Source organism: Rhynchophorus ferrugineus, unplaced genomic scaffold (assembly GCF_030347505.1).
Source record: "Rhynchophorus ferrugineus isolate W39M unplaced genomic scaffold, kcgeb_rfMv2 rfM2, whole genome shotgun sequence".
NCBI lineage: Eukaryota > Metazoa > Arthropoda > Insecta > Coleoptera > Curculionidae > Rhynchophorus > Rhynchophorus ferrugineus.
The window spans coordinates 77,912,043-77,928,355 of NW_027472581.1; the positions used below are offsets into that span (position 1 = coordinate 77,912,043).

At 32.3% G+C, this 16,313-nt stretch overlaps 1 protein-coding gene across 5 annotated transcripts in view; it reads right to left on the minus strand.

The window, feature by feature from the left end:
* The window catches only part of LOC143191351 (protein kinase C-binding protein NELL1), a 204,292-nt gene that overhangs the window by 12,846 nt on the left and 175,133 nt on the right, over positions 1–16,313 (minus strand). For 3 of the 5 annotated variants that reach the window (XM_076396311.1, XM_076396307.1, XM_076396306.1), the window contains exons 9-13: positions 13,495–13,614; positions 10,662–10,922; positions 8,044–8,280; positions 7,624–7,957; positions 3,367–3,622 (exon numbers count right to left, since the gene is read on the minus strand). In XM_076396311.1, the coding sequence (XP_076252426.1) occupies positions 3,367–3,622; positions 7,624–7,957; positions 8,044–8,280; positions 10,662–10,922; positions 13,495–13,614 (1,208 nt within the window). The remainder of the gene's footprint in view (positions 1–3,366; positions 3,623–7,623; positions 7,958–8,043; positions 8,281–10,661; positions 10,923–13,494; positions 13,615–16,313) is intronic. The other 2 variants (XM_076396310.1, XM_076396308.1) reach the window with 1 other exon arrangement.

Genomic DNA, 16,313 nt, shown 5'->3' on the forward strand with positions numbered 1-16,313 from the left:
TTGGAGTAAATAACACTGTTGATAGCATTTGAGTTTGGGCCTAATATATTTTGTTTATTGTGTATATGAGTCTGTAATAAATTTGTTCAGCTATCTAAAATTAATATTTTTGTAGCCCTGTCAAATACATTTGCCTCTGTATCTTAAAATTATCACAAGAATTTTTTTAGTATGCTATGACTTCAATGAAGTCATGTGCAGTTCAGTTTCCAAGTGCCGATTGTACTATTATTACTTCATCTTTAGAGTGATTACCTACATTTATTAACTGTCTTGCTAAGTGTTATGCTGATAATATTTTTACTTAATGTTCTTCAATACCCTACCATATTTCAAGGTTAATGTGTTTGGAATACTCACTCTCTACAATTCTATAAAAGTTCTAGTATTCTTCTTAAAATTACCACTTTAGGTACAATCACCATCCACGAATCGATTATGTTAATTTAGGTCATTTGCCTTGATAAACCCCAGTTAAATTTTTTCAATTATCTTTTCTTTCCGTTGGTTACACAAAACCTTTTTTTTACTGTGAAATATAAGATGAATAATAGAAATAAAATCGAAGCGCGCTGAAAAGCTCAAATGTTGGATTGCGGAAATAATGGTTAGGAAACGGTAACTGACGACAATTTTTCTTGGCTCTTCTGATGAGTGTTTGAGTTAAAATAGAGAATTTTTATTTTTTTTGTATTTATTTATGGTAAAAGCAAAGATTGGTTCGTCTACCAAAGTACTAACATAAATATATATAAAGAATAATACATATATTTAGTTTATTATATTTTGACTTATGTTATATAGTCATATATCAGATATTTTTAATTAATTGGTTCTGATGGGTAATTGATTTGTAAATAAACATCAGTTATATTTACCTTAAATCATATTGAAATACACAATGTTATAATTAGACACTCTCAAAACATTAATTCTATTCCATTGACCAATTTATGAAACGTTTTGAAATATTATATTCAAGCTCGTTATGCAGCATTATATAATTGTGAGACTAGAAGAGTGATATAGCATAAAATTCTCTACATATTATTCTAGAAATTGGATATTCAGTAATTAGAGTCAAAGGAATAACCAACCAATACTGATGTCATACATATACATATTATATTAATTTAAAATGTTAAATTTACACTTTTATCGCTATATTTATTCAATTAACATTACAGACTTCACTGTAATTTATTAATATTTCAGCACTATATTATTTAATGAACATATTATTGAACCCAAAACACTTTCTAATGACATATCTTTTATGAAATGGAAAAAGAAAGTTTTATAAAATAAAGCGTATTACTGCCAACATTTATCAAATATATAAGTTCGCTCCTGTCACTTATATATATGTCCCGTACTTACCTGGCTTCGGCCACTAACCTCAGTTCATTACTACCCAAATTGTTAACATTGCAACTATTTAGTTAGTTTTGTTAATTAGTATTCAGTAAAATGCTACGAACATAGTTGTTAGTTCAGGTTATTAATTAAAACCTTCCACAAAATTTGCTCAATTTATTGCTAACATCTTAAATAAAGATGAGAGTTATGTCTTGAATTTAAAGTACCATTTTCAAAAGCTAAACGAATAATAAACTATTTTGTAAAAGGCTGTAATTGTTCCTAATATGTTAGACATAATGGGATATGAATCGAATGTAATGACTAGCAACATTGAGACTAACGATTAGCCATAGTTATGCATCAAGCAAATAAGTTAGATAAACCACTTTACTAAAACCAAAATACAGAGACTTATTAAACATTTGTTAATACATTCCCATTCCATTAAATATTTCTTTATATGCTAAACATTTTAAATTCAACAAATTATATTAAACATAAAAAGGTACATAAAAACTTTGTATTAATATTTATGTAAATGATATATGTCATATATAGATAAATGAAGATATATTAGGAAGAGCAGTATAGTATTACAATTAATTAAATAGTAATATATTGTAATTACGCTTTAACATGTAATATGAAATAAAACTTTTGAGCAATCTTAAAAATGAAAAATTAAAATCAACATCACACAACAAGATAACAAACTCATGTTGCCATCAGCTATCTAACAGTTGTGTTGATAAGGTACTAGCGCTATTTAACATATCAATACATTATGCAATATTATCACATACGTTCAAAATTATATGCATATTTAGTTCTATACAGATCATTCTCCAAAAATGATAGTACGAGCTTTTATATCACATCTCAAAGAAATATGTAGGGGCATTTTAAATCAGTGTAAAACAATTACGAAATTACTGAAACGCTTGTTACCGTGTATTGATAATTAAGCTGAATAGTTAAATGTTTTGATATTAAACAAATAGAACTAGCGTCATTTTTTAGTCTGTAAATATAGAAAGTTAATAATAACAGTTGAAAAAGAAGGCCCATACTATTCTCTCCTATGGATTGTCCAATCAAACATAGCAGCAAGGAAGAATATTTGCGTGCCTTAATACAATGGTAATAGATTTATTATCTGAGAAGACTAAAACGCTAAACATCTAATGTATGGATCAGGATTGATAGAATAAAAGGGTAGAGGTTTAGTCAGAACGACGAAGACAGAAAAAAATTACAATAATTGGGCTAGTAACAATAAATAAAAGGCTGAAATTTTCTTTGATTACTTAAAAACTGTATATAAACCCGTCCTGCGCTATCTAAAGTTAAAGGAAATAAAATTATCGACTCTCTAAATTCCCCAATTCCAAATGCATTAATCCCAAGGGAGTAATACTGTCAAAGGAGTTACATAAATGATAATAATGGAAATTAACAGTAAAAAGCTCCTAGATATAATCTAATACGTACAAAAATTCTACAAGAACTCTCAGAAAAGCCTATAAATTTAACAACATATAAGGCAATTACTTCCCTACTTTTTGTAAAGTAGCTGAACTTCTTACTATTTCTGTAATAAAATGAAACAGCGCTGTATCACTCTAGAATCCACAACGAGTTAAATTAAATGTGTGAAGAAATTGGAGTACCAGAGTAACTGAATGTATTTTAAATCGATTAAACGCAGGTAATGCCAGTAAAGTTCGTAGGCTAAAATGTTTACTACCCTCCTATCTGATTAATACACATATATAGACTTACAGACAGAATATTTTCCTAAGGATAATAACAAATATATTGTATATTTCTAAGATCTGCATTTTGGTTTTAACAAATGTGCTTGTTAAAATTATTAACGAACAAAAAAAAATTAACGATATACCTTTGAACCACAGCAGTAATTGTCATAAATAGCGTCAAATAAAAAGTATTTGATAACAACTCATGACCGATCTCGCGCGCGTTTTACCTCCTGTTGCTTACCTTGCATTTGCAGGTTGTGCATGGGTCTTGCGGGTCCAGGAAATCCGATCCGGACTGGTACAACACACCTTTGAAGGTGCAGTTCCTACCAAGGCCTAAGGAATAGTTGCCTCCTATCGAGCACAGGTCGCCGCAATGGGGACAACAATCACCGGGAGATTGAATAGGGTTCGAACATATCAGGGGTGGACATTTCATTTCAAAACAGTCCAATTCACCATAGAAGCACTCGCAGGTTTGACACTGGTAGGACCACCTGGAAATTAAAATATATAATGGTTTTACAAAGTATAGCAACGTATTTTGTTTATAAAAATCAATTGTTGTTCGCTAGTCTCGTTAAAACTCAAAAACGGCTTGACAAATTGTAATCATCTCTATTTTGTTTTGTCCCTCTTAATACAGGGGGTAATAATCCCAAAATTAGTAATTTATTCCGCGCCATGGATTATAACCATAACATAACTGAAACTGTATTTTCATAGCAGCTTATAATAGATGGGGCAAAAGTCCCGCTACCATTTTGATCGCTTTAACCATTGTGTTGTGTAGATGTCCAAAAGAACGAGCAGAAATAGTGACAATATTTATCAAAAATAAAGTTCCTTTATTGACACTCAGCGGAAATTGCGTCAAAAATATTCGTGCAGTACCTCACAAAACAACATTTTATCGTTTACATGCGAATTTTCGACAGTACGGTACGACAGCAAACAGGCCTCGTTCTGCAAGACAACGGACGTCTCGTAACCCTTAAAATGTGTCTCTGGTGCGCGATAGTGTTGCAGAGTCTTCATAAACATCAATTCGGAGACATGGTTCCCAGTTACACATTGCTGCACGCAGCTTAAAGCGAATTTTGAGAACTGATTTGAATATGTTCCCGTACAAAATTGAATTAGTCCAAAAATTGCTACCGAGAGATTGTGATCAACGTATTGAGTACAGTAATGCAATACTAAAGCTGTCTCGTGAAACTGAATATTTTTCGTCTAAATTGATAATGAGCGATTAATCCCAATTTCTTCTCAGTGGCAACGCCAATAAAAAGTACAGTCGGTTTTGGGTATCACAGAATCCTCAATTAATTCATGAAATATTATTACAAAACAAACAAAAACAACGGTATGATGTGGTATTCATGCTGGAAGCATCAATGGTCACTATTTTTCTGAAAATGACCAGGGTGTTGCAGTTACTGTTACTGCTGAACGGTACCAAGACATGATTCGAAACTGTCTTGTGCCTGAAATGGAATAGTAAGAACTAGAGGACATATAGTTTAAGCAACATTGGGCCACAGCACACACAGCTCGTTTAAGAATTCAACTATTGAATGACCTTTTTCCACGAAGACTAATTTCGCGAAGTGGCGATTTAGCATGGCCAGTCATATTTCCGGATTTAACAACACCAGACTTTTTCTTATGGGGTTTTTTTTAAATCAAAAGTGTGAATTAGCAATGGCGTTTTCAGTTGTGGTATTCATCATTTCTGAAAATGACCAGGGTGTTGAAATGAAAGAGCAAGGACTAGAGCACATGTTGTTTCAGCATGATGCCTAATTTCACACGAAACATTTTTCAGCACGAAGACTAATTTTGCGAAGTGGAAATTTAGCATGGTCAGCCAGATCTCCGGATTTATCCAGACTTTTTCTTATCGGATTTTTTAAACCCAAACGATTCAACATCATAAAGACAATATTCGTCATGAAATGGAAGAAATTCAGCCTCAGATGTTGCAGGATATCATGAAAAGGCCTTAAAAGAGCTGAAAGTTGCATAGCGAATCGCGGTCACCTTTTAGCCGATATAATTTGACAATTGTAATGAAAAAAAAAATGTCAAGACTAAGTAAACCTTTATGAACACCAAATTTACATATCTTTTCTTTCAGCAAAGTTATAGGTAATCAAAATGGTAGCGGGACTTTTACCCCACGTTATAGTACACTATACGTTGCTGATACCACTATTAGTCTCGCTGCAAAACTATACCCACGATTATTCCGCTTCAGTCTCAGCGTGAATAACTGTCCTGATCTAACGTATAACTTCTTGGGTTTAAAATTATCGCTATAATATATGAGAGTATTTTGAACTGGGTTTTGTCCAATAAGTCTTGCAACTGATTGTTTGATATGATCACCATAGATTTCTAAAAATATTTAATAGACTTCGATAATAGATATTTTTAATCAAACAACGAACTTAATAAATACTAAAGATGTAACTATGAAATCAACAATACTCTCAAGCATATAAATAAAATAAACAGGGAGTGTTATTGTATATTAAAGAGCATCGGGTACATTTGTAATTAACTTCATGTTAATGCCTCACCAACAGACTTAACTTTCCAGTATGTCATTTCGAAGTGTGAAAAAAGAGTGTTTTAGAAGATTTACTTTCTTACTTCTATTTGAAGAAAAAAGTCGGCTGAAGTTCATCGAATGCTGTGTGCAGCTTATGAATAGCATGCTCCATCAGCTTCAACATACGAATTCTAGTTTAAACTTTTTAAACCGATATTTAACTATAAATCTACAAATTATAAATATCCTTTAAAACTAATTTTTAAACCTAGTAATTCTGGCATTCATCTTTTTTGTCGTACACATCATTCTGTTGGGAATCAGAGTAGCAGCATCACCGTGAGTTTTTAAAATTTTTTGATAGGCTTCGGTAGCAGATTTCTTCAAATCAAACAACCATAGTAGTAAATGTCGAAGATATAATTTGAGTTTTCCATGCATCTATACACACTGAATAACTCAATTCACTAAATAATACTAAAGGGAAAATTGTTATGTTATTTAGAAAAATGTTAAAGCCATCGAATTTAAGATTTAATTAATTATTATATTGTTTATATTTCCACCAATAGATATCGCTTATTAAAATACATGCAAGAAACTAATATTTCACTCTCTGCTCATTAGCTTGTTTTTTTATTAGTTTCCTATTTCAATTAATGTCTATATTATTTTATTCATTGTAGATACATGATAATATAGGAATGTAACTCATATGTACCTTCGAAATCGATAATTAACTAGATATTGATATACTCTGATCAATGTAATTATTTTGTTGTCGGCTTTTCGTATACACCTAGCTCTTAATATTATTTCATTCGTTAAAATATTATTCTAAGATTAAAAACCAAGGAAAGCATTATTTTGTATCCTCTGTAGTATTTCCATTATTCCAACAGTAGTTGGAACATTTGCCGACGACACAGTTCATGGCATCATAGCAAAAGATACATCTATGTCTAAAGCTGCACAAAAGGTACAAATAGCAGTTAATAAGATCTACAAATGGACTAGAGACTGGTAAATACAGCTTAACATTTCCAAATCTGTCCATGTTAATTTTGCGTCGCGGTGAAATGACAAAAACCTACTTATATCGCTTGACGGAAGCGCGATGCCTCAAGCAGAATTAGTTAAAAACCTTGGCATACATTTCGTTAGAAGGTTAAATTGGAAATATCATGTTAAATAAACAGCAGAATAAATTAGTCTCAAAATCAAGTAACTGTACTGGTTAGTCGGAAGATACTATCAAATTGACCTAAAATGAAAGAAAATGGTTTAGAACCATTCATAGAGCCAATTTGGACTTGCCGGGTTCAAATATGGGGTTGCAGTAAAATGTCCAATGCCACTAATATTTGTCGTTACGTAACTAACGAAGAGATGCACGATGACCTCGAAATAAAATGTATATACGATGTGATTTAAGCAATACAATAGCTACTGGACAACACGCAGGAATTCAAAAGATTGAAGCCAACCAAACCACACGAACTAATATAGTGTAGAATTGTATTCTTAACTTTAGCTGCAGTGGTTTAGTATTATTTTAATCTGGGAAACACATACTGATACATTAATCCCTTACTCGCCTTGATTATGTATCGATGCAAGTACAGCAGAACTGTAGTAACAAACAGATTAGAAAATTAAGACTGTACTAAGCATATCTAATAAGAAGTAATTAATAATAAATTTAAAAGAATATATTTTTTCATATATCTGACAAGGCGTTGGAACACCATTTTAGTCGTTACTTTTGAACCTGGAATTTTTACAATTATATGTCAATTTGTAATTATTGTATTACTACTTTTTTATTCGCTTTTTGTCTATATTTTAAAACTATTCCTGTATTCTGTGCTCTTTATTAATTTAACTATTATATATCTAACCATAAACAGACAATATAGATAACATTTTAAAATAATTTACCTTTCTCCATGCATAAAAATCACATCGTTCAATTCCTGGTGCTTGCAAGTGTAACGAGAGTCACACTGCGGACAGCAGCTGTCTGTCGACGACTTCTTGCAGTCGCACTTCGGTTTCTCGCAGGTTACCACGCCTTTGTTACACGTACAACTGTGACACGGATCATTTTTAGACTGCACGGTGATCCCGTGGGCAATCTCCCGTTCCTCGAAGATGCAGCTGTAGCGACAATCGATGGAGCCAGCAGGACAGGCGCACTCAAAACCACCATCTGTGTTCACGCACTGAGCCGTTGAATGGCAGGTATGCTTCGATTCTTCGCATTCGTCAATATCTACAAAGAAGTCGATATTAAATTCAACCACGTACCTGTTATAGACTATAAATCTTGTGTATCAATATGCCAATACAACAACTTACCAATACATGATGTTCCTAAATTGTTATCGCTAGTTGGCCCTTCATATCCTGGTTTACACTGACAGTAGTACCATCCTATCATGTTGACACAGATGGAGGAATTGGTACACCGATGAGCATTAGTAGCACACTCATCCAAATCTCTTTCACAAGCACTTCCTGTATAACCTCCTGGACAAGAGCATTGGCCAGGTTTGACGCAAACACCACCGTTCAAACAACCTGGCGTACATATTGCTACAAAACGTGTAAATTTATTTAATAATAATACCTAGACAACAATATTCAGATATATATTAGACAATTTGGTAGACATTAAAATATAACACTGTTTATATAATATCAATAATATTAAGTTAAAGCCACGACATTGGATTGTTCAATAATGAATGAAATTTCATCCCAACCGTTCTTTGCAATCGTTGTCGAAATTATCACTTTTAAATCATTGAAATCAAAACCGAGTTGGGATATTACGGATTATTAGCATCACCATAATTTCCTGAAAGCGTTTGATGAGCTTCGACAGTAGATTTCGCTAAATCAAACAACATAATAATAGATGTCGAAAATGCTATATTGAACTTTTCGTGATTAGTGTATGTATACGATGAATAACTTATTAATACTATATGCAAAATTGTTATCTTATGTACAGAAATGTCAAAACCATCGAGTTTAATAGCTAGAGTAGGTTGATTAATTAGTTACATTAATATTTCCAATTTTCGCCAATAGATATCATTGAATAAAATAAGTGTGTATATTGAATAAGCATGAGAGCACATGTAAAATTTTATGAGTTAACACTATATATTAATCCAATTGTTTGGTTCCAAAACAAGTTCGTATTTAAAAAACGATCAAGAAAGGAAAATGATTTGAATATAAACTTAATGTCGTCAAATTTAATACCAATTTGATTGACATTTTCGAAAAAGGACCAGTTTACGGAAGAAACAATCATTTTCTATCTAAGTAAAATTTGTGTGAGCTGAAAATCGTCGTTAAAACGCCTAAATTAAAATAAGAATTATATCAGGACCCAACTTTTTAGCTTTCCCTAATTTCTAGTTTTTTTCATCCAACAAAAGGAAACTTATAAGTAAGATGGTCGGAAGTGGTGTTTATTGAAATATTATGCCTATAAATTAGCTTTAAAGGATTTTCGTTAATTTCAAGCTTTATTTTGAAAAATCGGTACAATGTATTTTATTCACAGTACTGTCCATCAAGAGCGATTTTCCAGTCAATTTACAGACTCCATCTCGAAAGAACGATGTATGTTTTGAGGCTATTCACTAATCGATCATTTTTTTGTTACCTTCATAAGAAACATTTGGATATTTCCAAGTATGTTTTCACCGGTTTTGCAACAAGTGATCGAGTAGAATAACATTGTTGTGTCTTTGCTCGTATTCCGGCAATTTTTCGCGAAGTGTTCGACTCAATCCCCATGGCTAGCTCCATTAGGTTTTGGCAGCTCATGTTATATCACATCAAGTTGATCGCGTCAAATACAGAGCATTAGCTTGGAATCATTAATATTCTGATCAGATGGACCCCACGATTTTTTTTTTTGGTTTGGATTATCGAATGGATCCACTTTATCATTAGAAACGTTAGTAGAAGTAGCAGTTGCAGTGAAGTAGTTAGTAGTAGTTGAAGTAGCATTTCACACATGACGAAACTTTTTCAATTCATTTCTCACTTCACTTCGTACAATACGAAATATCCAAACTTTTGGCTCATTCTCATATCCTTCAAGCGATTGAAAATTATTTCTTGTATAACTAACTAACTTGTTTCTTGTAATAACAATACTGAATATTCTTCAGAACGCTCTTTATATTTGGTGTTAAAATCACTATCATTTAAACGTCTAAACCAATATTCACATGTTGTAATCGATGAAGCATGATTACCATAAGCTTCACACAGCCTTCATGGCCATATTCGTCCATCTTCTTCAAATTGAAGAAGAAAAGAAAAACTTTCCGCAAATAATATTTACTAGATACAAATACAGACATGAAAATATTTTTTTAACGCACTGAAAACATTTCTTGTTCACACTTCGACAAAATGACACATGAAACTGAAAATTGAAGCTTCCATCATGAGACTGGTCCTAAATGTATCCGATGAGATTTAAAATAGAGTAACACCATTTGTTGTAGATCTTTTTAAATTAATATATAGGCCTGGTAATTTGGGAGAAATTATATTGAAAAATGATTAATTTTAGCAAACTTATTAATCAACCTACTTTATAAAGAAATTAAAGATACTTTTAAAACTAGCATTCAAATTTGTTTAAAAACGAAATTTCATCTCTTCAAACTTTTCAAATAAATAAATATATATACCAATTAGCAAAAACATATTTTCCTACAATAGATAATAACAGAGCGACACATTATGTGTCTATTAAGAACAATAAGAACAACATTAAATTTAATATAAATATATAAATAAGTAGATATTTATATAATTATCGATAACCATGAATATAAAACATATTCCAATAAACTTTATCAATAATAATTGTAATAAATAATGTATCCAACAATTTTCAAACAGGTAACACAAAAGCTAATGTCGTCAAAAATACTTACGAGTACAATGATATCCATCACCATCATATCCATCTCTGCACTGGCATTTATAACTACCCTCTGTGTTAACACAGTCAGCATTAAGATCACAATTGTGATGGCCGGTGGAACACTCGTCCAACTCTGCACAATTGAAGCGATCGACACGGACGTATCCATCGAGGCACTGACATTCATAAGAGCCTTGAGTGTTGACACAAATAGTGTTCGAGTGACAATGGTGTCCCTCGCGTCCTCCTTCTTGCTGGCACTCATCTATATCTAAACATAATCAAAATTATTAAATCAGTAATGTTAGCTAGAGAAATGAGCAATATTTTTATTGGTGTTCTAAATCGTTGTGATCTGAAAGTAAACCTAAATTATTATCGAGGCTAAAAATGAGGCAGTTATAGAATCCTTTAAAGATGTGTTATTAAACGAGGACATGGAGATGTCGGAAAAAATAGTAGTAAATAATACAGTGATCAATAACACAGATCTTCAAAAACTTTGCTATGCTAAAAAGCGAAAATAAGGTGGAGAGAATTCAAGTACGTCAAAATTTTTAATACAATCCAGTACGATATAGTACAGTGGTGTCTTTTCATAGATTCGTCAAAAAGCCTTAAAGCAGTTGGGCTTCGCAACAGCGGTTTTATTTTGTTTCCATTTCTGTAGGTAATTACGTAGACTTCAAAGAAACCAACGAGCATTTGGAATTGGTTTCTGCAAATTAAAATATGAAAACATAGAAAGACATATAAAGATATGGAAACATTTTCAGGCAATTATAAATACCCTAAATATAAAAAATCCAAAAGCATATCAAACCTTAAGTTGCCTAATGAGCCTAAAAATAGTGCTTTCTTCTTCATTCACAGTGAAGAGTTTGGTGAATTATTTTACCCGGAAATTAAAAAGACGGAAAAATATAGTAAGAAAAATAGAGAGTCTCCATGAGATGAAACTGCCGTTGTACTCTTCAAGGATACCTTTTAGATTTTTTTGAAGAAAAGGTTTTAGTGTATGCTAGTGAACGTATATTAGACAAAAAATGCATATCGTTAACGATTTGTAAATAAAATGCTGTTTTTGAAGTCTAATTTATTTGATTTTAATATAATAGCTCTTTCAAGATAGTTACCCATTTTCGGATTCAGCATACCCAAAAACATAAAGATTACGACACAAAACCTAAACACCCCTTACAATCATTTTGCAGATCTTTCAAACTACACAATATATGCAACTTTAGAATTGACAACTCTTAAATAATTTCTAATATGATGAACTACTAATCTACTTTCTGAAACCTTAATATTAGTAATTTCCTATGAACCTAAAGTTGTATGAATTAGATTATATACAGCAAATTGTCTTAAAAATCATATTTAGTGTTCTTTGTAAAAAATTATAAAACTGTGAATGACTTTCTTCAATTGTCATATCTAGTGTAGGTCTTGTAAAAGAAACACAATGTTTTTCCAATACATGAACTTAATAAATTATATCTCGCGCTCTAAGAGCCTAATCGGATTGCAATAGATGACATCAGAAAGCTGACACTTCTTATTAAAACAAAACAAAGTTGACAACAACATATTTGACAGTTTTGTGAACGGTTGACTCACGCTAGCAAACAGAAAACACGCTATATTTTATAATTCCTCTTGGATAAAATAAAGACGAAAACACAATCCGAGAAGATTTGCTGAGCGATTAGTGGTATTGATAATCAATTAAATACAATGAATTGTGACCACACTATTACTATTATTGCCTGTACTGGGACCAACTGGACGGTTTGAACTAAACAATCATCCATCAGAGATTAATTTTGGTTATTAGAACAGGAGCTGTGTTTCATCAGCCCAAAGCCAGGCCACATACATTCATCCTGTATCAGAATAAGTAGCGATAACAAAAATCTCAATTGGTCTTTGCAAATAGTATAGTATTCCCCAGGAGACAAAAGATTTTTACAGAATTATGGAACTCTCAACAGTAAATGAGAAAAGACCCAACTCCCGCCATGAATCAAGGACCCGAGGATGGAGCTGGACGTAGATATTCGAAGACTTCTTCTTTCTCCAGACTCCCTCGAGTAACTGTGTCGTCTCTTCACGGGCTCGGCAGAAGCTGCTGAAGCATGATTGGAACGTTCTTATGTATTCGCCTTATTGACCGGAACTAGCACCAAGTAATTACCACCTCTTCTTGTCCATGGTAAACTATTTTTCTGGTGAAAAATTAGCATATAGAGAAACTTGTGATGTTGTTGACGGTCCCAGTTTTTGACAATAACGAGAATAAAAGAGGCATAGTGGAATAATCTTCAAAATGGCAACAAATTATCCAACAAAATGGCGAATATTTAACCTAAATTGGATAATTCCAGATATCTTAAATAAAGTTGTCAGAGTCATGCAAAAATAATGGATTTCTTTTTACTACACCTATTATGACATTCTGAACCACTATCGACATTATTACTTCTTCCCTTATAACCCACTGAATTAGTCTCTTGAAAATGTCAATACTAAGTTCATAGGGTTTTCAAATAGACAATTATGCATATGGTAAATATCGCAAACATTTTTAACATATTTAATAACATAAGACATACGGTATTATTTAGTCAAGACATTAAAAAACAGTTCAATCTAAAAAGAAAACTATATAAATGGTCTTCACCATCATTATTCATCACCATCTAGTAACATTATAGCAAACAAACGGGAATGATTAGATATAAATACACACAATGATCAGATGGAAACATATAAAGCAACAAAAATATGTGTAATGATAAATGATAAGAGTTAGTAATGATAAGAAAAAGTTAAGTTACCCAGGCAAAGTTTTCCATCTCCTCGGAATCCTTGGTCGCACTGGCAAGCGTAAGTTGTTTGTAAGTTGCGACAGGTGGCGTTAGCATGACAATTATGACCCATAGCGCAGTAGTCACTACCTGTTAGAATGGTTAGTTATGGTAGAATTGGTTAGTAAAAGCAACATATACACATTAATGCTTAAGTTAGTAGAACGTTCATTATGTACAACGTATATCATTTAGAAAGTATATTAAGTATATTTATCCATTGATCAGTCATCATCAACACGCTAATAATTATACTTACTATAAAGAGTACTTAATAAAATAAATATAGCATATAGCATAACTAATAATATATAATATAATTGTTAAATATTAACTTCTTCTTCCGTCCTCTTAGTTTAGACTAAAAGACTCATGATAATATAGAGGTAGAGCTAGATGCAGGTTCGCAATATTGTAATCTTTCTTAGTTTGGAAGAAAGGTAATTATATCCTTGATATTTGCAGAAGTAAGGTGTGTTACGTTAATTTGTGTTAAGATATAAGGTTAAGTTAATAGTAAGAATAGATGAAACAATGAACTGTACATAAAAATTCTGTCATCTAGTACCCTATTTGCATTCTTTAAATTACTAAATAAAGTATTGAAAGTACTTTATACTTTGCTACGTTCTCAAGAACTAAAATCATTTACGATAAGTATTTTTTCTATATATTACTATATAATAATAAAAAACTAACATGACATTCAACGTGTCACATTTTCATTCGAGAATAAATTGCAAGTTGATTCTATAAATTCTTAATTTGGCTCATTCATCACTATACAACATACCAAAATCATGTACAAAAAAGGTGGAACAAGGCTGTATATCTATTAATTATTTTAATAACTGTTAATCACAATATATCTGCGTTAATTAAAGTGACATATTTTAACCAGAAACTGAGTATGTTCTAATTTTCCACAAATATGCTTCAGAATATGTACCTGTTATATTTTTAACACGTAGTTTTAGTTAATTAAATTATATTGCAAGTTAAATATTTTCATTTAAGCGCCGTTCAATTAAAAACGTCCATTCGGGTTATTAAGTTCGATGCAGTGAAATAAGGAATTCAACCCCTAGTTTGATATAACGTCTAAACTTTATAAATAGACCATAAAAATGGGTTATAAGCAAACATCGCGAGTAATTAAGAAAGAAATATAGCCCTACATAATTCGAACTGAATAAATAGCATAGAGCGCATACTTATGTATAGTTAGGCATGGCATTATATCATTATTTTTATGGGTATTAATGTATTATTAACTAAAACTATATGACATATGACTTCATATTTGTGTCGATTTCATCCTCGCCGTCCTCTATTATAGAACAACTTTCTTCTATCCAATTAGAAGCTGATGCTATAGCCCTTTATGTGACACTATACTAGACTATGTATAATTCAATTTAGTCTCCAGCAAAGACATTTTTTTAGATATTTGCCTCTATTATTAACATACCTTACTCAAAGAATAATATATTCATTCCAATGATATCTTGTTTTATAGTAATATTTTGTTGGTTTGGACAAGTATAATTTGCCAATGTGTTCTGACTAAATGCTTGTATATTACTGGGAGGCTGAATTTCAAGAGCTGTAAGAGCATTAAATACATTTTCCAGTATTTATCGCAATTTTAAGGGAATCAATTGATTCTATATTATTTAGGTAATGATGGTTTAAAATAATTCATAAATAATGAAGTTTGAGTAAGCGCATGTAGAAAGTGTCCACAAATTCGAGCGATTTCGTCGGATCATTTCATGTAAATAGTGTTCAACTTGTACAATTCAACATCTCTTCTAGGTGTTTTAAAACTGTTAAACTCGTATTTAACTCAAATCAGATTCACCGATATGGAAATGCTAGCTATTACAAAAAATTTAAAAATCACAAAAGTTTAGAAAACATTTAAACAGTTTTCAAATTTAGTTGTGACCCGTACCGGTGCTCGCCAAAGAGTTTTCTTTCAACATAGTAGTGGGTGCAACTATAGTATTTCAAAACGCAATCCAAAAAGGGATAGCACGCCTGCTATCTTTTCTGATCTGCCCTTCTAGCGGACTTCCCATCTCCATCAAATTCTTATTTTACAAGATGTTAATTCGGTCCATACTCCTCTACGGATCTAATGTATACTTCAAGTTTGTTACACCCAGCCAGGTGAAACGGCTACAAGTTTTCCAAAATAAGCTCTTCAGGAGAATATTAAATGCTCCATGGTTTGTCAGAAATAATCAAATTCATAGGGAAACTGACAATCCAGAAATCAAGCACTTCATATTTCAATCATTTCACAAACAACAACTCAGCTCAAGTTCCTCTGAAAACGCGCTTGTTTCCGAGCTGTCGACATGCTGGGAGTTTAGCATCAGGTCACCGCTAAGCTCCCCCCTTTTTCAGGCTGAAACGACCTCATCCGTCTCTACAGTCATAACTTTTGCCCTCTTACGACAGTATTCAGTCGTGAGCTAACTCAGGTTTGCGAATCAATAGAATCGCCGGGTCCTCGTGCCCAATAACGGCTGCCCGATCAGCGGGTGCCATATCCCCAAATTTAATGCAGTAGCAGTAGCGATCCACAGGGGTCAACTGTGAGGCGGTTTCGGTTTAGTGTATTAGTAAGCCCAGAGGCAGTCCCACATAACCCACTCCAACTTGTCACTCCAGGGCAAGTCTCCGCGACCAGGTATGCGTCATGTATTCCACCGCTGGGTTTTAGGTCAGAACAAAAAAATTATATCAAAAGAGACATGCCATTCAATATGATGCTTAAA